The 25,345-nt window shown below is 40.3% G+C and overlaps 1 protein-coding gene across 1 annotated transcript; it reads right to left on the bottom strand.

Annotated features, from left to right (window-relative positions):
• Positions 1 to 19,104, bottom strand: LOC121536826 (TRAF family member-associated NF-kappa-B activator). Its single transcript, XM_041844405.1, has 8 exons — positions 18,945 to 19,104; positions 6,749 to 6,890; positions 6,410 to 6,521; positions 6,014 to 6,123; positions 4,447 to 4,520; positions 4,247 to 4,365; positions 3,266 to 3,672; positions 1 to 478 (listed from the first exon to the last, which is right to left on the bottom strand). Exons 2-8 carry the CDS (start codon positions 6,845 to 6,847, stop codon positions 278 to 280), a joined length of 1,122 nt encoding a protein of 373 aa, XP_041700339.1. The 5' UTR covers positions 6,848 to 6,890; positions 18,945 to 19,104; the 3' UTR covers positions 1 to 277.
• Between the last annotated feature and the right edge of the window lie 6,241 nt (positions 19,105 to 25,345).

Below are 25,345 nucleotides of genomic sequence, written 5' to 3'. Positions count from 1 at the left end.
TCATGATTAAATTATTGCTTTATTATACTTAAACCTACATACTGTACAATATCATTTCATATGTCTAGAGATGTACAAGTAATATCTTAAGACGACGACTGTAAAATGTACCATTCAACTCTTACAAATTAAATAAATGATCAAGAGTGGATTCTAGTCCCGTTGCAAACGCCAGTGTGACATCCAGCCCAGCGCGTGTAATTCATGGCAGGGCAACAAAGACATGAATAAACCATGAAATAATCCTAGAGGTGTTGCATTGGGCAGCCAGTGTCTGCTAGTGTCGATTGCTGGCCTCACTCGCCCTCTGGCAATGAGTAAAAAGGTGGCTCTTCATGTGGTCTTGGGGAACTACCGCGTTGCAGTAAGCACAGATATCAGGGCTGTTGTTGTTGATCTGTTGTTGTGGCTTGGCACTCACAGCCTGTGCTGCTGCTGCTACTGCTGTAGCATCACAAAGCTCAGGGCTCCACAGGGGCTACATGAAGGGACAAACACACCACTTATACTCCATTATTCATACACTTTGCATTGCTTACACTCACCCACTTACAGTTGGCCATGTGCTTGGGTCTCCACTGATGAAAGATCTGTTGCTCCGGGGAATACAAGCAAAGCAGTGTCCCACTTGAACCCGCTTTCTCAACATCCATAGTTCCTGCCCCACTACTTGTAGTATTGTAATGCTGTACATTTGCTAACAGTAGGATTGAATAGTTACTTGTTTCTGGCATTGTATGTTAAGTTAGAAACAGAGAAATCTAACCAAATAAATCATACCCCAGACACAGCATTAATCATACCCCAGACACGCGTCTGAACAAAGGTGTATTTCTTCTGTGTATTTTTTAACCAAAAGCATGGTTAAGCAATACTCAATAAAGACAAGATGACCTTCCTAAAATTCTAAAGAATACATGACAGCTAAAGATCAATTTGATGTACACATCCAGCAATATGGGACTCGGATGATCAAAGAAATCTGTGAGGCAAATTGCTGTGTATTATCAAAATACTTCATAAAAAATAATTATTGCTTCTATAATTCTGCATTCACGACCTCACAGGGGAGCACAGTTGTACTGATAATGGTAGTAAAAAAATATACATTACTTTGGTTCTGACATCAACATGGACTTACAGTTGAAGTCGGAAGTTTACATACACTTAGGTTGGAGTCATTAAAACTTGTTTTTCAACCACTACACACATTTCTTGTTAACAAACTATAGTTTTGGCAAGTCGGTTAGGACATCTACTTTGTGCATGACACAAGTAATTTTTCCAACAATTGTTTACAGAAAGATTATTTCACTTATAATTCACTGTATCACAATTACAGTGGGTCAGAAGTTTACATACACTAAGTTGACTGTACCTTTAAACAGCTTGAAAAATTCCAGAAAAGAATATAATGGCTTTAGAAGCTTCTGATAGGCTAATTGACATAATTTGACTCAATTAGAGGTGCACCTGTGGATGTATTTCAAGGCCTACCTTCAAACGCAGTGCCTCATTGCTTGACATCATGGGAAAATCAAAAGAAATCAGCCAAGATCTCAGAAAAGAAATTGTAGACCTCCACAAGTCCGGTTCATCCACGGGAGCAATTTCCGAACGCCTGAAGGTATCACGTTCATCTGTACAAACAATCGTACGCAAGTAAGTATAAACACCATGGGACCACGCAGCTGTCATACCGCTCAGGAAGGAGACGCGTTCAATGAACGTACTTTGGTGCGAAAAGTGCAAATCAGTCCCAGAACAACAGCAAAGGACCTTGTGAAGATGCTGGAGGAAACAGGTACAAAAGTATCTATATCCACAGTAAAACGAGTCCTATATCGACATAACCTGAAAGGCTGCTCAGCAAGGAAGAAGCCACTGCTCCAAAACCGCGATTAAAAAGCCAGACTACGGTTTGCAACTGCACATGGGGACAAAGATCGTACTTTTTGGAGAAATGTCCTCTGGTCTGATGAAACAAAAATAAAACTGTTTGGCCATAATGACCATGGTTATGTTTGGAGGAAAAAGGGGTCGGCTTGCAAGCCGAAGAACACCATCCCAACCGTGAAGAACGGGGGTGGCAGCATCATGCTGTGGGGGTGCTTTGCTGCAGGAGGGACTGGTGCACTTCACAAAATAGATGGCATCATGAGGAAGGAAAATTATGTGGATATATTGAAGCAACATCTCAAGACATCAGTCAGGAAGTTAAAGCTTGATCGCAAATGGGTCTTCCAAATGGACAATGACCCCAAGCACACTTCCAAAGTTGTGGCAAAATGGCTTAAGGACAACAAAGTCAAGGTATTGGAGTGGCCATCACAAAGCCCTGATCTCAATCCTATAGAACATTTGTGGGCAGAACTGAAAAAGCATGTGCGAGCAAGGAGGCCTTCAAACCTGACTCAGTTACACCAGCTCTGTCAGGAGGAATGGGCCAAAATTCACCCAACTGATTGTGGGAAGCTTGTGGAAGGCTACCCGAAACATTTGACCCAAGTTAAACAATTTAAAGGCAATGCTACCAAATACTAATTGAGTGTATGTAAACTTCTGACCCACTGGGAATGTGATGAAATAAATAAAAGCTGAAATAAATCATTCTCTCTACTATTATTCTGACATTTCACATTCTTAAAATAAAGTGGTGATCCTAACTGACCTAAGACAGTGCATTTTTACTAGGATTAAATGTCAGGAATTGTGAAAAACTGAGTTTAAATGTATTGGGCTAAGGTGTATGTAAACTTCCGACTTCAACTGTATATAACCAACTACAAAACTGCATGGCAGAAAAGCATTATCATCCAAAACAATTGGTGTTTTATGATAATTTGTTAATTCTCTATTTGCTGATTTTATGTCTATGACAAATAGTGAGGTAGTCACCTTGTAATAAATATGGAACAAGCATTGTTGTACACATAGGCCTATCATATCTCACCTCACCTCTCTTTGTTTTAGCAGTAGTAGGCACTATTTTCGTCCTGGACTTGTTGAAAACCATTCTTCAACAGGTATAAATCTACTGAATCTAACCAATTAAGGGCATTTCCATGTTAGTTTTAAGTTTGGCTGGCGCTCTCAACTCAGTAATTAGAGAATAATTGCCTTTTATCGTGATCAACAACTTTCGTCGATGTGTGAGGTTGTCTTTCACTACTTATATGCCCTCTCTCTCCCATTCATTTGCCAGAACAAATCTGGTGTTGAGAATGTCCTACTTTTACCTGCAAATAAAGAAAAGAGCTCTCACCTTCTGGGGTCCACACACACTCTCGTGTGAGAGCGAGGTGGAGGGGGAGGTGGGGTGAGAGGGAGATGTAGGATACAGGAATGGGATGGCCAGCTCCATAGACGGTTCCACTATGACGGCAGGGATACTGCTGACTGCTGGCCGTTTCCTTGGCATGGACAGGTCAAAGTGTTTCTCTGGAGCGCTGTTCAGGAACTCATATTCACTGTCTGTGGAGGGGGGGAACTTGACGCTGAGTCTGTTGAGGGAGTCCAATAGGTCCTCTTGACTGGCACCGCGGGATGCCAGGGCCGTGGGCGGGTGCTGGAGGTCGACCCCTGGCCTTAAGGCTGAGGCTGAGGGGAAGGGCCTCTCCGCCAGCTCCGCAGTCACGTCTGTACACTGAATGGGCATGGAGAACTGCTGCTCTGTCGAATGGCAAACGCAATGCTTTTATCATACTGTTTATGTAACATAATCGATATTCACTTACAGCATTGAGATATTAAGTTATGCTATTGAGTTGCGATTAGTTCAAGTAATTATGAATAATCGAGTAATAATGAATAATGTCAAGAACCATTTCCCTTTTAATTTAGTCTTCTAATTTCACACATTAACTATAATATGAGCATTTGTTTTCTTTTATTCCAACTTTAACTAACCAGTGCTACATCACAGAATATTTTTTTTCTGCTCATTCTATTTCCACACAGGTGGAGGTCCATGGGTCAATAGGCCAATGAGGCATTCATGTATGGTTCTGCTTAATGTGTTGCTATCTAATTGTGTACAGGAATAAAGCTAAAGCTACAATATATAATTACTAATACAGTGTTATGACATATCCAAAGCAATTGTAACTCAACATATTTTCTCTATTGTAATTAAATTAAGAGTCAAGCTGGACATGAGTTCAGGCCTTGGGTGCCTTTCAACAGTGCTGGAATAATACGCAATTTCTCCAATCTAAAATTACTATTGTGCAGACTTTAATATTACCATTTGCCATGTCATTTCCTCTGTAGAATCTTTTCAGGTGATCTTTTTGTCTCCGGGTTAATGTCTGTATCTGTTGGAATTTCCCCTGAAGAGCTTGAAACGCGGCAAGAACATCTTTACTGAGAGACAAAGATATACAAGTAAGAAAACTGCTTTTCAGCCAAAAATGAAGTAAAGATACTGGTGACTAATGCACATACTTCTCAAAACTGCTGTCTACAGGTGCTGTGTGTGGTGAAGGTGACACAATCACTGCAGTTTCCATATTCCCCTTCTGAAAAACAGACACACATGGCATTGAGGACTTACATGGCAAGAAATATCCACCGTACTAATATCAACTATTCATATTGAAATGTTTAGCTTAGAAATCAAATACTATATTTTTTTCCTGCATAAAGTCATCATTTCATAAAAACATATGTAATCTAATTACGATAATTATACATTCAAACAAAAATTATCTGATTATTGTTAATGAATCTACTAAAATGGTTGCTGCCTTGTGATCGATTAGGGAATTATTTATCAACAATAAAGCTGGTGGCGCTATAAAGCTGATGGCTTATAATGGCCTCAGACCCTGAGGTTCGGTGATGCTATCCTCTAGCGCCACCTGTCGATGAAAGACTGTATGTGTGTATTCATTCTTTAAAAAATAATGTTAAATGTTCATGTTTCCCAGCTAAAAATAGAGCTTGTGACCTTTATTAGAGTGAAGCAACAAGATGAAAGATGACCTATGTCACAGGAAGTGGAACTATTGTATTGTGCATTGGCATGATCACTGTTACTGCTATCAGGCACTGCAGACACGGAACATCTACAAGCAATGTACAATTTGTGAACAATAACGTCTGTTTGTGTGTGTGGCTGTGCGTGTGCTTGCTTGTAAAAAAGAGAGAGCGAGGATATTGAGCTCATTTGAGAGAAAACAAAAATAAAATAATTATGAGGCAGCAAATGCCATGTTTACACCCTATCCAGTGCGTGAACCCCTGAATGAGACATGAGGCACCCTAAATGCAAAAAAGTTATTTAGGGTTCTCTAAATAATACTAATTTAACCATTCTACTATTTGTTTAAAATGCTATTTGTACTGCTGCAGTGGCAAATATTAAAATAAAAGCTTATTCCAGATTAAACAAACACCCCCATCTCTGTGTCATGATTTAAACCGTTTTTTTCCCCCATGTGGCTGCACTTGTCATCCCGGGACAGTCCCGCATCTCAGTCCCTTTTCTTTCTACAAAAAAGGCCCTTCTGTCAGCAAGACGATTCAATTAATTCAGGCTGCAAGGGTGTAGACCCAATGACAATCGGCAAATGTCATTACACTTTTTGGTGGTTTGTAACAGATGTCTCTTTTCATTCATCAAATGGCACGAGGGCACAGTGCACTGTTTGAATGCTGGAATTATTTTGGAGTGGACGAACATGCAGAAGTAGCCTACTTTTTGAAGTGATTTGTTTGACAATAAAATTAAAAACATCATGACTGGTTGTGTTCATGACAATTAAAAGGGAATACATTATTTTTACCATTAAATGTCTTTACTATTAGGCCCATAAAACATGTATTTTTTCACACATAGGTGGTCTTGTGAAAAAAATTTAGACACCCCAAATGTCACAGCATAATTCGCACTCTGACCCTATCACATCCGTGCATTTTGCCTGTCTGCATCATATTTGTAAACATAAATAAACAATATCTAATTATCCTCTTATGTGGATTGTATTAATAATTGTGTTAAACATGCTACCAAGTAATGAATCTTCCGGAAGGAGCTGACTGGGTTGTCAAAGAGATGGTTGGAAGGAGGCAGGGTTTCTTCTTCCTGTTTTCTAGGAACAGCCTCACCTTTGACCTCTCCTAAGAATCAAATAAGATAGAAAAATATAATGTAGCAGACCAACCAGTTAGTCAACACGGGAAGTCTCATTTTTGATGGGAAGTGTACAATGTCCTGAAACAGCAATAATCAGCACAATTTATCTCCAGGAGAACCGAAAATGCAACAGAATGCATGCACGTGCCCAATGTAGACTACTGTTTCACTGTTTCTTTCACTATAGTTGAACTGTATGGTATAGAATATGTCAAAATATGTCATCATGCAAACAATAGTATTAAGAAAACAATGATGCTTGTCACTTACCTGAGGGTTGCTTAGTTGCTGATATCAACTGAACTTTGAGTTTTGAAATCAATTGCTGCTGGTCTTCTATCTGTTTCTGAAGTTTCTGAGTGTGCCGTTCATAATATTCATTCTGCAAAAGTTAACCTTTCATTACATATTAATCATGAATGTCATCACTTACTAGGTAGGTAGCCTTTTGTAGCCTCTATTGTAAATAACTGTAATTACCATGCTACAGTATTTCATTATATCAAAGCACTGTATAGAAGGCTATGCCACATCGCACTGGACAGAGTTGAAGTCTCATAGGTAAATTAGAAGATTTAGTTTTCTATCACAATGATTTAGGTATAATACCGTCTGCTGTAGTTCCCTTTTGGCGCTGTCTCTCTCGATAGAGGCCTGGCGGTAAGCTTCAAATGCCTTGTTGAGCTGGTCTCCAATATTCCTCTCCATGCCGTGTGCTCCACGATCATCACTGACACAGCAGTCATGGGCCCTGTGGCAACATATCACACAACCAATGTTTAGGGGCAGAATGCAGCATTAAAGCACATTATCACATGATTTGCTGTAAAATGCAAGTCCTCCTCCATAATCATGAAACTGGAGCCAGTGCACACTTCTCTTTCATGCCTGTACTTGCTAATTTTAGAAACTCACGATAAACATTTCAGGATTATCATAAGTTCCCTGTGTAGAAATAGCCTATTGATGAGAAAGCAAAAACAAACATCCAAAATATCTACTAAATAAATAAATGTTCTGGTACTCATGATGATAAGAAATTGATTACATCTATTGACACTAATGCAATATTGAATAATAGCCTTTTTTTTACCGATACATTAATTGACATTACTGAATGCCATCGTTCGTTACTAATCTTTGGTTCATACATGACTTGAGCAATGGCTGCAACAACTGTAATAAATAAATCACTGAGAAGGTGTTAATAGGTTTCATAAATTATAATGAAATGTACAATATTTTGGGTAAACGTACCTCAATGTAGTTAGCCATTATTTATGATAGCTAATGACTAATACCAAATAACCTACTGTATCTCTATCAATACAATTGTATTATGACATGATCAATACATTAAGCTACTAATACGATAAACCTTTTCTTGCCCAGGGAGCCCTTCCCAGGCAAACCGGCGACCCAGGGTCCCCCATCATACGTTAGGGGGGAAAATGGTATTTTCATCATGTGAATAATAATGGCAAGGAGAAGTAATCAACATTTTAAAATGAATTGATTTGGTATATCGTTTTGTATTATTTTGACCTCCACACATTATAATTGGAAGAGTTAAAAAAAGGTTAGCCATGTGTTGGCAAAAATGTATGTCCAAGTCACAAAAGCTTACCAGCAGCCAGTGGCACTTACCGCACCGGTAGCCTATTCGTGGGTAGTTTTTCAGATATACTCTAGTGAGTGTAATTGGCTCCAATGAGTGTAATTTGCTCAATATTAGGAGTTGAGAAGTAAAGTTCACATCATTAGAAATATAATATCTTCTTTTCTACTGTAGGTATGTAATTCAAAAAATTGTATTCTGTTGTTGCTAGCGATATTCATAAAATTCATTTAAAAACAATTTAATCAATTTTAGAATAAGGCTGTAATGTAACATAATGTTGAAAAAGTGAAGCGGATGCACTGTGAAGCGGATGCACTGTATATACAGTGGGGAAAAAAAGTATTTAGTCAGCCACCAATTGTGCAAGTTCTCCCACTTAAAAAGATGAGAGAGGCCTGTAATTTTCATCATAGGTACACGTCAACTATGACAGACAAATTGAGAAAAGAAAATCCAGAAAATCACATTGTAGGATTTTTAATGAATTTATTTGCAAATTATGGTGGAAAATAAGTATTTGGTCACCTACAAACAAGCAAGATTTCTGGCTCTCACAGACCTGTAACTTCTTCTTTAAGAGGCTCCTCTGTCCTCCACTCGTTACCTGTATTAATGGCACCTGTTTGAACTTGTTATCAGTATAAAAGACACCTGTCCACAACCTCAAACAGTCACACTCCAAACTCCACTATGGCCAAGACCAAAGAGCTGTCAAAGGACACCATAAACAAAATTGTAGACCTGCACCAGGCTGGAATGACTGAATCTGCAATAGGTAAGCAGCTTGGTTTGAAGAAATCAACTGTGGGAGCAATTATTAGGAAATGGAAGACATACAAGACCACTGATAATCTCCCTCGATCTGGGGCTCCACGCAAGATCTCACCCCGTGGGTCAAAATGATCACAAGAACGGTGAGCAAAAATCCCAGAACCACACGGGGGACCTAGTGAATGACCTGCAGAGAGCTGGGACCAAAGTAACAAAGCCTACCATCAGTAACACACTACGCCGCCAGGGACTCAAATCCTGCAGTGCTAGACGTGTCCCCCTGCTTAAGCCAGTACATGTCCAGGCCCGTCTGAAGTTTGCTAGAGTGCATCCAGAAGAGGATTGGGAGAATGTCATATGGTCAGATGAAACCAAAATATAACTTTTTGGTAAAAACTCAACTCGTCGTGTTTGGAGGACAAAGAATGCTGAGTTTCATCCAAAGAACACCATACCTACTGTGAAGCATGGGAGTGAAAACATCATACTTTGGGGCTGTTTTTCTGCAAAGGGACCAGGACGACTGATCCGTGTAAAGGAAAGAATGAATGGGGCCATGTATCGTGAGATTTTGAGTGAAAACCTCCTTCCATCAGCAAGGGCATTGAAGATGAAACGTGGCTGGGTCTTTCAGCATGACAATGATCCCAAACACACCGCCCGGGCAACGAAGGAGTGGCTTCGTAAGAAGCATTTCAAGGTCCTGGAGTCTCCAGATCTCAACCCCATAGAAAATCTTTGGAGGGAGTTGAAAGTCCGTGTTGCCCAGCGACAGCCCCAAAACATCACTGCTCTAGAGGAGATCTGCATGGAGGAATGGGCCAAAATACCAGCAACAGTGTGTGAAAACCTTGTGAAGACTTACAGAAAACGTTTGACCTGTGTCATTGCCAACAAAGGGTATATAACAAAGTATTGAGAAACGTTTGTTATTGACCAAATACTTATTTTCCACCATAATTTGCAAATAAATTCATTAAAAATCCTACAATGTGATTTTCTGGATTTTTTTTCCTCATTTTGTCTGTCATAGTTGACGTCTACCTATGATGAAAATTACAGGCCTCTCTCATCTTTTTAAGTGGGAGAACTTGCACAATTGATGGCTGACTAAATACTTTTTTTCCCCACTGTACATATATATATATACTAGGGCTGTCAAAAATAGCGCGTTAACGACGTTAATTAGTTGTTTGCTGTTAATTACGTCAATTTTTTTAACGCATTTCACGCATGCGCAGTGTGACAAATTATTCAGGTCAGGAAAGTGGTTGGGAGCTAGAGGCGAGATGGAGCAAGGTGAGCAAAGTGGGCCTATTGACGGATTCAAATATAAAAAGAATGATGATGGTACAGTTAACAAGTACAAGGTTATTTGCAAGATTTGTAAGAAGGAGTTTCAATTTCACCGGAGCTGTTCAAGCTTGAAGTACCATGTCAACGCCAAACATGCGTTTGCTGGGCCGTCAGATTCAGCAAGTGGTTTGCGCCAGACCACGCTGAATGTTTGCAGGCAATTAACAAAATCAACCTCAGATAATTTGATATCTAGCCACTCCTGCAACCACTGTTCCCTGTGAACGACTTTTCTCAGTTGCAGGTCACATTGTGAACAAGAAAAGGTCAGCTTTACTTTCAGAAAATGTGAACAAGTTAGTTTGCCTCAGCAACTGGCTGAAAGATGATGAAGCTCAGTAGATTTGAAAGGTGATGTTCAAACAAAAAGACCAGTTTCAGTGCAACATGTTATAGTAGTTAGCAACTGGATTTTTGAGCAACTGGATTAAAGAATGGAGGAAAAGGTAAAAGATTGTTCTTTGGTTTGATTTAAAAGTTTTATTGAAAATGTTTTTTTCCCACAGATGACTCAAATTGTGCAAAAATGTGGTAGGTCACTGTTATGATTTGACTACATTTATTGCTTTCTGTTCAATTGAATACTGTAAATTGTACATCCTGGTTAAGAGGAATGCCAAAGAGGAAGTGATGGAACATTACAAAGACAAATATTATGGTGTGTAGTATGTTTCAGCTTGATTTAAAACACCATTATTTGGCTGTGTTAATAAACAGACATAATATGAAAATTATGTATCTGTGTCCTGTTATTTATCTTTTGGTATGCATTTCAGAAAAAAAATGGTTAGGATTCAGGTGTAATTGCAAATAGTGATTAATCATGATTAATCCACTGAAAATTCTGATTAATTTGATTAAAAATTTTAATCATTTGACAGCCCTAATATATACACACAGTGGGGGAAAAAAGTATTTAGTCAGCCACCAATTGTGCAAGTTCTCCCACTTAAAAAGATGAGAGAGGCCTGTAATTCTCATCATAGGTACACGTCAACTATGACAGACAAAATGAGGAAAAAAAATCCAGAAAATCACATTGTAGGATTTTTAATGAATTTATTTGCAAATTATGGTGGAAAATAAGTATTTGGTCAATAACAAAAGTTTCTCAATACTTTGTTATATACCCTTTGTTGGCAATGACACAGGTCAAATGTTTTCTGTAAGTCTTCACAAGGTTTTCACACACTGTTGCTGGTATTTTGGCCCATTCCTCCATGCAGATCTCCTCTAGAGCAGTGATGTTTTGGGGCTGTCGCTGGGCAACACGGACTTTCAACTCCCTCCAAAGATTTTCTATGGGGTTGAGATCTGGAGACTGGCTAGGCCACTCCAGGACCTTGAAATGGTTCTTACGAAGCCACTCCTTCGTTGCCCGGGCGGTGTGTTTGGGATCATTGTCATGCTGAAAGACCCAGCCACGTTTCATCTTCAATGCCCTTGCTGATGGAAGGAGGTTTTCACTCAAAATCTCACGATACATGGCCCCATTCATTCTTTCCTTTACACGGATCAGTCGTCCTGGTCCCTTTGCAGAAAAACAGCCCCAAAGCATGATGTTTCCACCCCCATGCTTCACAGTAGGTATGGTGTTCTTTGGATGCAACTCAGCATTCTTTGTCCTCCAAACACGACGAGTTGAGTTTTTACCAAAAAGTTATATTTTGGTTTCATCTGACCATATGACATTCTCCCAATCCTCTTCTGGATCATCCAAATGCACTCTAGCAAACTTCAGACGGGCCTGGACATGTACTGGCTTAAGCAGGGGGACACGTCTGGCACTGCAGGATTTGAGTCCCTGGCGGCGTAGTGTGTTACTGATGGTAGGCTTTGTTACTTTGGTCCCAGCTCTCTGCAGGTCATTCACTAGGTCCCCCCGTGTGGTTCTGGGATTTTTGCTCACCGTTCTTGTGATCATTTTGACCCCACGGAGTGAGATCTTGCGTGGAGCCCCAGATCGAGGGAGATTATCAGTGGTCTTGTATGTCTTCCATTTCCTAATAATTGCTCCCACAGTTGATTTCTTCAAACCAAGCTGCTTACCTATTGCAGATTCATTCTTCCCAGCCTGGTGCAGGTCTACAATTTTGTTTCTGGTGTCCTTTGACAGCTCTTTGGTCTTGGCCATAGTGGAGTTTGGAGTGTGACTGTTTGAGGTTGTGAACAGGTGTCCTTTATGCTCAAACAGGTGCCATAAATACAGGTAACGAGTGGAGGACAGAGGAGCCTCTTAAAGAAGAAGTTACAGGTCTGTGAGAGCCAGAAATCTTGCTTGTTTGTAGGTGACCAAATACTTATTTTCCACCATAATTTGCAAATAAATTCATAAAAAATCCTACAATGTGATTTTCAGGATTTTTTTTTCTCCATTTTTTTGTCATAGTTGATGTGTACCTATGATGAAAATTACAGGCCTCTCTCATCTTTTTAAGTGGGAGAACTTGCACAATTGGTGGCTGACTAAATACTTTTTTCCCCCACTGTATGCATCTGTTGGTCACAGATATCTAAAAAAAATAAAATAAAAATCGGCCTCACAATGGGCGCCAGGATCTCATCACAGTATTTTTGTGCATTCAAATTGCCATCGATAAAATGCAATTGTGTTATTGTCCGTAGCTTATGCCAGCCCATACCATAACGCCACCACCACCACCACCACAGCAAACCGCTCGCTCACACAATGCCATACACATGGTCTGCGGTTGTGAGGCCGGTTGGCCATACTGCCAAATTCTCTAAAAAAAACGTTGGTGACGGCTTATGGTAGAGAAATTAACATTCAATTATCTGGCAACAGATCTGGTGGACATTCCTGCAGTAAGCATGCCAATTGCACACTCCCTCAAAACTTGAGACATTTTTGGTATTGTGTTGTGTGACAAAACTGCACATTTTAGAGTGGCCTTTTATTGTCCCCAGCACAAGGTGTACCTGTGTAATGAGCATGCTGTTTAATCAGCTTCTTGATATGCCACACTTGTCAGGTGGATGGATTATCTTGGCAAAGGAGAAAGGCTCACTAACAGGGATGTAAGCAAATTTGTGCACAACATTTGAGAGAAATAAGCTTTTTGTGCATATGGAACATTTCTGGGATCTTTTATTTCAGCTCATGAAACATGGGACCAACATTTTACATGTTGCGTTTATATTTTTGTTCAGTATATATATATATATATATATATATATATATATATATACACACACACACACACACAGTACCAGTCAAAAGTTTGCACACACCTACTCATTCAAGGGTTTTTCTTTATTTTTACTATTTTCTACATTGTATAATAATAGTGAAGACATCAAAACTATGAAATAACACATATGGAATCATGTAGTAACCAAAAAAGTGTTAAACAAATCAAAATATATTTTATATTTGAGATTGTTCAAATAGCCACCCTTTGCCTTGATGACAGCTTTGCACACTTTTGGCATTCTCTCAACCACCTGGAATGCTTTTCCAACAGTCTTGAAGGAGTTCCCACATATGCTGAGCACCTGTTGGCTGCTTTTCCTTCACTCCGCGGTCCAACACATCCCAAACCATCTCAATTGGATTGAGGTCGGGTGATTGTGGAGGCCAGGTCATCTGATGCAGCACTCCATCACTCTCCTTCTTGGTAAAATAGCCCTTACACCGCCTGGAGGTGTGTTGGGTCATTGTCCTGTTTAAAAAGAAATGATAGTCCCACTAAGCCCAAACCAGATGGGATGGTGTATCGCTGCAGAATGCTGTGGCAGCCATGCTGGTTAAGTGTGCCTTGAATTATAAATAAATCACATACAGTCACCAGCAAAGCACCCCCACACCATAACACCTCCTCCTCCATGCTTTACGGTGGGAAATACACATGCAGAGATCATCCGTTCACCCACACCGCGTCTCACAAAGACACAGCGGTTGGAACCAAAAATCTCCAATTTGGACTCCAGACCAAAGCGCACATTTCTACTGGTCTAATGTCCATTGCTTGTGTTTCTTGGCCCATGCAAGTCTCTTGTTATTATTGGTGTCCTTTAGTAGTGGTTTCTTTGCAGCAATTCGACCATGAAGGCCTGATTCACGCAGTCTCCTCTGAACAGTTGATGTTGAGATGTGTCTGTGACTTGAACTCTGTGAATAATTTATTTGGGCTGCAATTTCTGAGGCTGGTTAATCTAATGAACTTATCCTCTGCAGCAGAGATAACTCTGTGTCTTCCATTCCTGTGGCGGTCCTCATGAGAGCCAGTTTCATCATAGTGCTTGATGGTTATTGCAACTGCACTTGAAGAAACTTACAAAGTTCTTGAAATATTCCGTATTGACTGACCTTCATGTCTTATTTAAGCTGTTCTTGCCATAATATGGACTTGGTCTTTTACCAAATAGGGCTATCTTCTGTATACCACCCCTACCTTGTCACAACACAACTGATTGGCTCAAATGCATTAAGAAGGAACGAAATTCCACAAATACATTTTTTAGAAGGCACACCTGTTAATTGAAATGCATTCCAGGTGACTAACTCATGAAGCTGGTTGAGAGAATGCCAAGCGTGTGCAAAGCTGTCATCAAGGTAAAGGGTGGCTATTTGAAGAATCCCAAATATAAAATATATTTGATTTGTTTAACACGTTTTTGGTTACTACGTGATTCCATGTGTTATTTCATAGTTTTGATGTCTTCACTATTATTCTACAATGTAGAAAATAGTAAAAATAAAGAAAAACCCTTGAATGAGTAGGTGTGTCCACACTTTTGACTGGTAGTGTATATACAGTTGAAGTCGGAAGTTTACATACACTTAGGTTGGAGTCATTAAAACTTGTTTTTCAACCACTCCACAATTTCTTTTTAACAAACTATAGTTTTGGCAAGTCGGTTAGGACATCCACTTTGTGCATGACACAAGTCATTTTTCAACAATTGTTTACAGACAGATTATTTCACTTATAATTCACTGTTCCACAATTCCAGTGGGTCAGAAGTTTCCATACACTAAGTTGACTGTGCCTTTAAACAGCTTGGAAAATTCCAGAAAATGATGTCATGGCTTTAGAAGCTTCTGATAGGCTAATTTACATCATTTGTGTCAATTGGAGGTGTACCTGTGGATGTATTTCAAGGCCTACCTTCAAACACAGTGCCTCTTTGCTTGACATCATGGGAAAATCAAAAGAAATCAGCCAAGACCTCCGAAAAAAAATGGTAGACCGCCACAAGTCTGGTTCATCCTTGGGAGCAATTTCCAAACGCCTGAACGTACCACGTTCATCTGTACAAACAATAGTACGCAAGTATAAACACCATGGGACCACGCAGCCGTCATACTGCTCAGGAAGGAGACGCATTCTGTCTCCTAGAGATGAACATACTTTGGTGCGAAAAGTGCAAATCAATCCCAGAACAACAGCAAAGGATCTTGTGAAGATACTGGAGGAAACAGGTACAGAATTATCTATATCCACAGTAAAACAAGTCCTATATCAACATAACCTGAAAGGCTGCGCAGCAAGGAAGAAGCCACTGCTCTAAAACCGCCATAAAAAAAGCCAGACTACGGTTTGCAACTGCACATGGGGACAAAGATCGTACTTTTTGGAGAAATGTCCTCTGGTCTGATGAAACAAAAATAGAACTGTTTGGCCATAATGACCATCGTTATGTTTGGAGGAAAAAGGGGAAGCTTGCAAGCCGAAGAACACCATCCCAACCGTGAAGCGTGGGGGTGGCAGCATCATGCTGTGGGGGTGCTTTGCTGCAGGAAGGACTGGTGCACTTCACAAAATAGATGGCATCATGAGGAAGGAAAATTATGTGGATATATTGAAGCAACATCTCAAGACATCAGTCAGGAAGTTAAAGCTTGGTCGCAAATGGGTCTTCCAAATGGACAATGACCCCAAGCATACTTCCAAAGTTGTGGCAAAATGGTTTAAGGACAAAAATGTCAAGGTATTGGAGTGGCCATCACAAAGCCCTGACCTAAATCCTATAGAAAATCTGTGGGCAGAACTGAAAAAGTGTGTGCGAGCAAGGAGGCCTACAAATCTGACTCAGTTACACCAGCTCTGTCAGGAGGAATGGGCCAAAATTCACCCAACGTATTGTGGGAAGCTTGTGGAAGGCTACCCGAAAAGTTTGACCCAAGTTAAACAATTTAAAGGCAATGCTACCAAATACTAATTGAGTGTATGTAAACTTCTAACCCACTGGGAATGTGATGAAAGAAATAAAAGCTGAAATAAATCATTCTCTCTACTATTATTCTGACATTTCAAATTCTTAAAATAAAGTGGTGATCCTAACTGACCTACGACAGGAAATACTTATTTCCCTCATTAAAATGCAAATCAATTCATAACATTTTTGACATGTGTTTTTCTGGATTCTTTTGTTGTTATTCTGTCTCTCACTGTTCAAATAAACCTACCATTAAAATTATAGACTGATCATTTCTTTGTCAGTGGGCAAACGTACAAAATCAGCAGGGGATCAAATACTTTTTCCCTCACTGTGTGTGTATATATACATATATATATATATATATATACACAGTATCTCACAAAAGTGAGTACACCCCTCACATTTTTGTAAATATTTGAATATATATTTTCATGTGACAACACTGAAGAAATGACACTTTGCTACAATGTAAAGTAGTGAGTGTACAGCTTGTATAACAGTGTAAATTTGCTGTCCCCTCAAAATAACTCAACACAGCCATTAATGTCTAAACCGCTGGCAACAAAAGTGAGTACACCCCTAAGTGAAAATGTCCAAATTGGGCCCAAAGTGTCAATATTTTGTGTGGCCACCATCATTTTCCAGCACTGCCTTAACCCTCTTGGGCATGGAGTTCACCAGAGCTTCACAGGTTGCCACTGGAGTCCTCTTCCACTCCTCCATGACGACATCACGGAGCTGGTGGATGTTAGAGACCTTGCACTCCTCCACCTTCCGTTTGAGGATGCCCCACAGATGCTCAATAGGGTTTAGGTCTGGAGACATGCTTGGCCAGTCCATCACCTTTACCCTCAGCTTCTTTAGTAAGGCAGTGGTCGTCTTGGAGGTGTGTTTGGGGTCGTTATCATGTTGGAATACTGCCCTGCGGCCCAGTCTCAGAAGGGAGGGGATCATGCTCTGCTTCAGTATGTCACAGTACATGTTGGCATTCATGGTTCCCTCAATGAACTGTAGCTCTCCAGTGCCGGCAGTACTCATGCAGCCCCAGACCATGACACTCCCACCACCATGCTTGACTGTAGGCAAGACACACTTGTCTTTGTACTCCTCATCTGGTTGCTGCCACACACCATCTAAACCAAATTAGTTTATCTTGGTCTCATCAGACCACAGGACATGGTTCCAGTAATCCATGTCCTTAATCTGCTTGTCTTCAGCAAAATGTTTGCGGGCTTTCTTGTGCATCATCTTTAGAAGAGGCTTCCTTCTGGGACGACAGCCATGCAGACCAATTTGATGCAGTGTGCGGCGTATGGTCTGAGCACTGACAGGTTGACCCCCCACCCCTTCAACCTCTGCAGCAATGCTGGCAGCACTCATACGTCTACTTCCCAAAGACAACCTCTGGATATGACGCTGAGCACGTGCACTCAACTTCTTTGTTCGACAATGGCGAGGCCTGTTCTGAGTGGAACCTGTCCTGTTAAACCGCTGTATGGTCTTGGCCACCGTGCTGCAGCTCAGTTTCAGGGTCTTGGCAATCTTCTTATAGCCCAGGCTATCTTTATGTAGAGCAACAATTCTTTTTTTCAGATCCTCAGAGAGTTCTTTGCCATGAGGTGCCATGTTGAACTTACAGTGACCAGTATGAGGGAGTGTGAGAGCGATGACACCAAATTTAGCACACCTGCTCCCCATTCACACCTGAGACCTTGTAACACTAACGAGTCACATGACACCGGGGAGGGAAAATGGCTAATTGGGCCCACTTAGCGGTGTACTCACTTTTGTTGCCAGCGGTTTAGACATTAATGGCTGTGTGTTAAGTTATTTTGAGGGGACAGCAAATTTACACTGTTATACAAGCTGTACACTCACTACTTTACATTGTAGCAAAGTGTCATTTCTTCAGTGTTGTCACATGAAAAGATATACTCAAATATTTACAAAAATGTGAGGGGTGTACTCACTTTTTTGAGATAGTGTATATGGAACCCCTGCAGTATGGACCCCTGGTTAAATTCCCCTGACCTAAACTGTGAAGCTTTGACATATCTAATGCTTTTGGGTTGGGTATTGTTTTTCTAGGTGTCCTGAATATACTTTTTTAAACTTCTGAGTTTCCAATGAATAATGAGCATGGTAATATGTTTGGTTACTTCATTTGATTAAACAGCTAATCCCGTTCTCTATCTTGTAATTTACTTTAAACACACTCAAGCTTAAAACAGTCATTGTATGTCAATGGTTGCAGACCAAGCAGCATGATATGCAGCCAGCAGATCTGACCCAGAAAGTCTTCCTGTGTGGATTAAAACACCACCGTGTGTGCCAGAACGTCTTCCTGTGTCGATTAAAACACCACAGTGTGAGATATGGCTTGGAAAACGTACCTCAATCCAGGCATGACAAATGTGATGTACTCCAAACTGTTCCATTATCCCAGCTGTTACACTTAGAAGATTGAATGACTGCTAGACAATTCGGAGTACAACGCATTTCTCATCCCTGGATTGAGATACGTTTTCCGAGCCATATCTCGCTGCGCTCCGCTGTGTCTTAATCTACACAGGAAGCCTGTCTGATCCTAGTGCAGCTGTAAGCAAGCGGGTCATATCTGCTGGCTACATGATATGAAGATACACAGTAGCCTGAAGCAGCCAAATAGTTCTAAAATTGTACCAACATTGTAGCAAGCACGAACTGGCTATATAGAACGTTGACATTCATTAGTAAGTGTACAAAAGTGGTCCCGTACAGTTCCGTTTTTCGTATTGAGTGTCAATAGTTAGATAGATATAACCATATAGCCTAGTTCAGTTCCCCCTCAACTTTGGTATCTGATTGTAGCCTATAATAGCAGTATCTTACCTTCATTCGAAAATTGCAAAACTATTGTTTTGATACTGCGACACCTTCTTATTCTTCGAGTGGCCTATATGTACGACGTGCGGGAGAGGATATGGTGTATTTCGAACAAATGTACATTTTACATGTTTTATCATGCGTTGGGAACTTCCCTCGGGGAATCCCCCGCGCCTGTCAGACTTCCGCCTTGCTGGACTCTGACCAATCAACTTTGAGGTACTAAATTTGTACTAGGTGGTTTAGCAAATTGAGGGTTCTTCTTGCTGCCTACACGTCTGCAATGTTGTGCATGTAAAAAGTAATCCGATGAAACAAAGTTAAGTGGCAGAAAAATGTATGTGTTGAATTTACTGTCACCATCGCTGATAAGTGTTTTCTCACACTGCTAAGCATTGCTAGCTAAATTCAGCAGAACCCAACCCTCATTTCAGCCCTCATTGTCATGAGTGTTAGTGTGAAAAGTGTTTTGCCAAAATTGTGGTGAACAGTTATTGGTCTCTGACAGATAGTGTATAGCAAAATATAAAAATATGTCAACATGCTCTTTGCCAAAAAATATCACTAGCTGAGGTATTGTTATTACCCTATGCCTGTGCACTAGGCCATATTTAACATTTAACATTTAAGTCATTTAGCAGACACTCTTATCCAGAGCGACTTACAAATTGGTGCAATTAATTTAGTAAACTTTACAGTGTTATTTTAATGATTCTGAAAGATGTACAGTAGGGGCATGCCACTGTGTACTATAGCCTACAACAATGATCTACTTTCATTGCACCAGCAAGAATACTGATACTGTATATCAACATCTTCCTGTGCTGTATTTGGAAGATATAAGCCTACTCTTATTTTCCTACAATATGCAATCACACATGTATTACCATGTAATAACGAGAATGCAATCATAATGATTTTTGCTGTTTCACATTTACCATTGAAAAAGGTTATTTGTGCAGAATAAAATGCAACATGAATATGGGACACAAGTGGGCAGCAGGGCGGCAGGTAGCCTAGTGGTTAGAGCGTTGTGCCAATAACCGAAAGATTACACATCTGTCGATGTGCCCTTGAGCAAGGCAATTAACCCTAATTATCTCCAGGGGCGCCGTATTACTATGTGTGACCCTGTAAAACAACACATTTCACTGCACCTATCCGGTGTACAGTATGTGACAATACATCTTTTTTTTGTGCCAAGTCCAATAGTAACCAACAGAGGGCAGCTACACACTTAGAAAAAAGGGTTAGGGTTCTACCAATAACCGTTTTGATCTGAAAATCCCTTTTTGGAAGACAAGGTTTCTTTGTAAGGCAAAAGGTTCCACGAGAACCTTTAATATCCTATGAACCGTTTTTTTGAAGAAAGGGTTATTTGATAATACTTTGGAAGGCAAGAAGGGTTCTTTGGAAGGCAAGAAGGATTCTACATAGAACCATTTATCATATTTCTCAGAGTGCTATATTGCCGGGTGATTTTCAGAATTGTTTGCATATAAATGCAACAATTTCAAAGATTTTACTGAATTACAGTTCATATGAGGAAATCAGTCAATTGAAATGAATTCATTAGGCCCTAATCTATGGATTTCACATGACTGGGAATACAGATATACATCTGTTTGTCAAAGATACCTTACAAAAATAGGCCTCACAATGGGCCACAGGATCTCGTCACGGTATTTCTGTGCATTCAAATTGCCATCGATAAAATGCAATTGTTTTAGTTGTCCGTAGCTTATGCCAGCCCACCGCAACCATGGGGCACTCTGTTCACAATGTTGACATCAGTAAACCGCTCGCCCACATGACGCCATACACGTGGTCTGTGGTTATAAGTCGCTCTGGATAAGAGCGTCTGCTAAATGATGTAAATGTAAATGTAAAATGTTGTGAGGCCGGTTGGACATACTGCCAAATTCTCTAAAACGACGTTGGAGGCATCTTATGGTAGATAATCGAACATTCAATTATCTGGCAACAGATCTGGTTGACATTCCTGCAGTCAGCATGCCAATTGCACGCTCTCTCATAACTTGAGACATCTGTGGCACTGTGTTGTGTGACAAAACTGCACATTTTAGAGTGGCCTTTTATTGTCCCCACCACAAGGTGCATCTGTGTAATGATCATGCTGTTTAATCAGTTTCTTGATATGCCACACCTGTCAGGTGGATGGATTATCTTGGCAAATGAGAAATGCTCACTAACAGGGATGTAAACAAATTTGTGCACAAAAGTTGAGAGAAATAAGCTTTTTGTGCATATGGAACATTTCTGGGATCTTTTATTTCAGCTCATGAAACATGGGACCAACACTTTACATGTTGCGTTCATATTTTTGATCAGTGTATATAACATACATTTTTCTATACTAATCCAATCTGTTAGTAGTTGGACTGATTGCACCCATTACTGAGGTGGTTGTTCCAGTTTATATGATTGAGGTAGTCTCAGTATTCAATCATCCCTACCCTTATAGTCATTCTGAATGCAGGTTGCGGGTGATAAAATATTCTACTTGTTGGACATCCTATCTCTGGCTCGATTCCAAAAGGAATTACACATCACTTTGCAAGCCAGCATAATGTGACTTGCAGGCCTGATGTGGCCTGTAAACCAGGATTTCCCTAACACCACTGTGTTAGGGTGTAACTAGGACCTCAAAGAAAGGCCTTATTGTATATGTAATGTATTGTCATAAATAATTTAATTTTAAAGACTAATAAGGCTGGTGGAATCATTCATAGAGGGTTCTAGGAAGAACCTTTAGATGATAAAATGGTTATTGGTAGAACCCTTAATAGAGGGTTCTAGGTAGGACCATATACAGGGGGTTCTATAAAGAACCCTACATAGAGGGTTCTAGGTAGAACCCTGTGCAAAGGGTTCTACCTAGCAGCAAAATGGGTTGCTCTCTCTCTCGCTCTGCTGTGTGTGCATCTTGCTAGCTGTCAATCAAATGGCGAAGAGCTGAATCTCATTGGCTGGAACTCAAATTGCTAGGGGGCTGGCCCAGGTGGGGGAAAATGTAGGGGAAATGGCGCACCACAGCTTCCAGAGAACAGTCGCATTCAAACTAGGGATTTCGTAGCTAATTGAGATAAGACAGCAATTCTGCTTATAGATTATGCATGTATGAACTATACATTGACACATCCAGCGCAAAGCGGGAGGTTTGAAAAATACTTAGTAGTCGCCAAAGTTCCGGAGCATGTCTTTAAGGTAAAGGTTAAGGTTAGGGTAAAGGTAGGGTTTAGGGTTTAGGGTAGCTATATCCCAAGGATCCATGATTGTACTAACTCAAGTTTCATAAACCAAATGTTTAGGCCCATGTGAGAGCAATTAAACAATGAAACCAAACAATGAAACCATTCTCCTAGCAGCAGGACATTATGCTGGCAGCAGATTTTATTTTATCCTCAAAAGAGTCCCCCTGCAAAGACATGCTAAGCTTTGGAAATATCTTCTTTTTTTTGCAGTACAATTGTTTTACACAGCATTGCAACCACCTAGGAAAAAATAAATTGATAATTTGATGCACTTTTATTTTATATTCTATTATTTATATGGTGCCAGCATTTACACAAATACTATTTCAATCTATTGTGTAGATGTAGTTTTAAAAAAACGAACACTTTTAATAACACACATGTATCTTATTGAAATTACTCAATAGAGTCTGTAACATTTTTATTGGTCACTTGTGCTGGGCAACTGGGTTAATACAGAGTGCTGGTGACTCCTTACTCCACCCACTCCATTCACTGCAATGCAATACACTGTAGATGAATGCACTCATTTTTAGACGCTCTGGATAAGAGCATCTGCTAAATAACTCAAATGTAAATTTATATGAATAACATATTGGCTTATTGAGAAATAACTATTCTTTGTGCCGCAGTACAGTTGGGGTTGGAAGTACTCAGTAGAGTCTGTAGAATATATATATCAGTGGAGGCTCCTCAGAGGAGAAAGGGGAGGACCATCCTCCTCAGTGAATTTCATAAAAATAACAATAGTGACAATTTAAAAAGTGATCCTTTTTAGATAAAACTATACTAAATATATTCACGTCACCAAATAATTTATTAAAACACACTGTTTTGCAATGAAGGTGTGATGAGGTGTGAATGAAGGAGTCAGGCGCAGGAGGTAAAACACCGAAGTCCAGAGTTTATTCCGTTTACATAAAGAAAACGCACCCAGCGTCAAAACGAAACTATCACAAGGGAAATATTCCACCTTGGCAATAACAAATGGAAGAGTAGCTCAACCGAGCTGCTCGCTCTCACAATGAAACAATCACTCACAAAGACAAGGGGAACAGAGGGAACACTTATACACATACTAATTAGGGGAATGAGCACCAGGTGTGTGTGATTGACAAGACAAGACATGACAAGTGGAGTGATGAGAATGGGATCGGCAGTAGCTAGTAAGCCGGTGACGAAGAATGCCGAAACCTGCCCGAACAAGGAGGGGAGGCAGCCTCGGCGGAAGTCGTGACAGAAGGTCTACAGTAGCCTCAACAGCACTCTGTAGGGTAGCACCATGGTGTAGCCGGAGGACAGCTAGTTTCCGTCCTCCTCTGGGTACACTGACTTCAGTACAAAACCTAGGAGGCTTTTGGTTCTCACCCGCCGGTGTAACTGCTAAACTGCTTGCTAACTGTACACTGTACTGCATGATTGTAGCGGGTTTACTAACGCTTAGTTCTAGTAGCTACAGTATGTTGTTGACTTGACGTTAGCTAATATGGTGACAACGATGTAGGCTGTGTGTAGCGGTTAGCGTTGATGATATGAAGGTTTGGCTTGGAAAGGGTTTTTTGCCTGCTCACAGACAGCTGATGTGTTGTGCACGGAAGGCCACAAGTGAAGGGAAAAGGTGAGAGGAGGAGAGCGCGTAGATGCGAGAAGGAATTATACAACGATCTTGCGTGTGATCAGGGGTGTATTCATTCCGCCGATTCTGTTGAAAAATGAAACGGGGATAAACATACCTGAATTTGTCCAATAGAAACTCTCGTTTGCAACTGTTGGACTAATGATTACACCCTAGATCAGCTAGATGCAGGCAAGATTGTGCAAGGTGGTATTGAATGTGTCAATGTCTGTCACCTTGATTACTCAAATTTCTCTCAACCTGTGCACCTACGTTGCAAACTTTCATTCACAGGTTAGGTTGTAGCAACCTCATGATGGGTATAGGGAAACTGATCATAGCCTAAACCTATCCATGTTACACTGAGCTGGGTGAATGGAATATGAATGACAGTCATCCAATGTGCTGTAATAGAAATAAGGCCATGCTCATGCTCATAAAAAATAAATAGTCCTTCCTCACCTTAAAAGACACCGACCACCACTGCTATATATGGTGTAATTTCATTGACTGAGGAATATGGAGTGTTTCTGACCTTTTACTACACCCATTTCATTGGCCCCAATGCAATACACTGTATATGAATTTCATATTGGGCTATAGTAGGGTTGGGAGTACTCAGTAGGGTCTGTAGAATCTATATAGTGCCTAGTGAAAGTCTACACACCCCTTGCACAGTTTTGTAAGCACAGTTTTGTCATTCTGCTGCCTTAAAAATAAAATATAAAAAGGGATTAATTCGATTTTTTCCCCAACTTATCTGCACAACCTGCTCCACATTTTCAAAGTGAAAGAAACATTATAGAAATGTTTCTAAATTAATTAAAAATAACAAACGAAGATGTCTCGATTGCGTATGTCTTCACACCGAAAGCTAATACTTTGTGTAAGCACCTTTGGCAGCAATTACAGCTGAAAATCATTTTGAATAAGATTTTGCACAACTCTTAGGGCAATGAAGCTAGTACATTTGTTTGGGAATCATTGATGGACAGCAATATTCAAACTTTGTTTTAGATTTTCAATCAGATTCAAGTCAGGACTGTGACTGGACCACTCAGGAACACTGAACACTTCTTGGAAAGCCATTGCAATTCGCCATTCTGACATAACTGTCCAGCTAAAAAAACAAATATATCTCAGGGTTAGGTATTCAGAAGACTGAGGCAGGTTTTCCTCTAACTTATGTAGCATGTGTTTCAAAAGTATATAGTTTGTTTTGAACTATAATATAGTACAGTAGGCCTGCTATTTTCCTGCTTTTTACCTGATGTTTACTGTCCATCTGGGTTGAAAGTGATACTGGCTGGATCAGAGGCTTGGGCCTATACTGTACACACCTTTTAGAGGGAAGTTATTAGGGAGAGAGTGCAGGGCAAAGGTGTTCCTTCAGCCTTGGTGAAGAGTATTTCATTTCATCATGCAGCAGGTACACATGTCAGTCCAGGCACTGAGCCAAGATTGACCTCCTTGCTGATTCCAAGAAATTCTGGAGAAGATAGGTGTGGGAATGAGAA

This window comes from Coregonus clupeaformis, chromosome 23 (genome assembly GCF_020615455.1).
Source record: "Coregonus clupeaformis isolate EN_2021a chromosome 23, ASM2061545v1, whole genome shotgun sequence".
In the NCBI taxonomy this organism is placed as follows: Eukaryota; Metazoa; Chordata; class Actinopteri; order Salmoniformes; family Salmonidae; genus Coregonus; species Coregonus clupeaformis.
The sequence above is the reverse complement of the archived record's forward strand: the minus strand, read 5'-3'. Positions and strand labels throughout refer to the sequence as shown.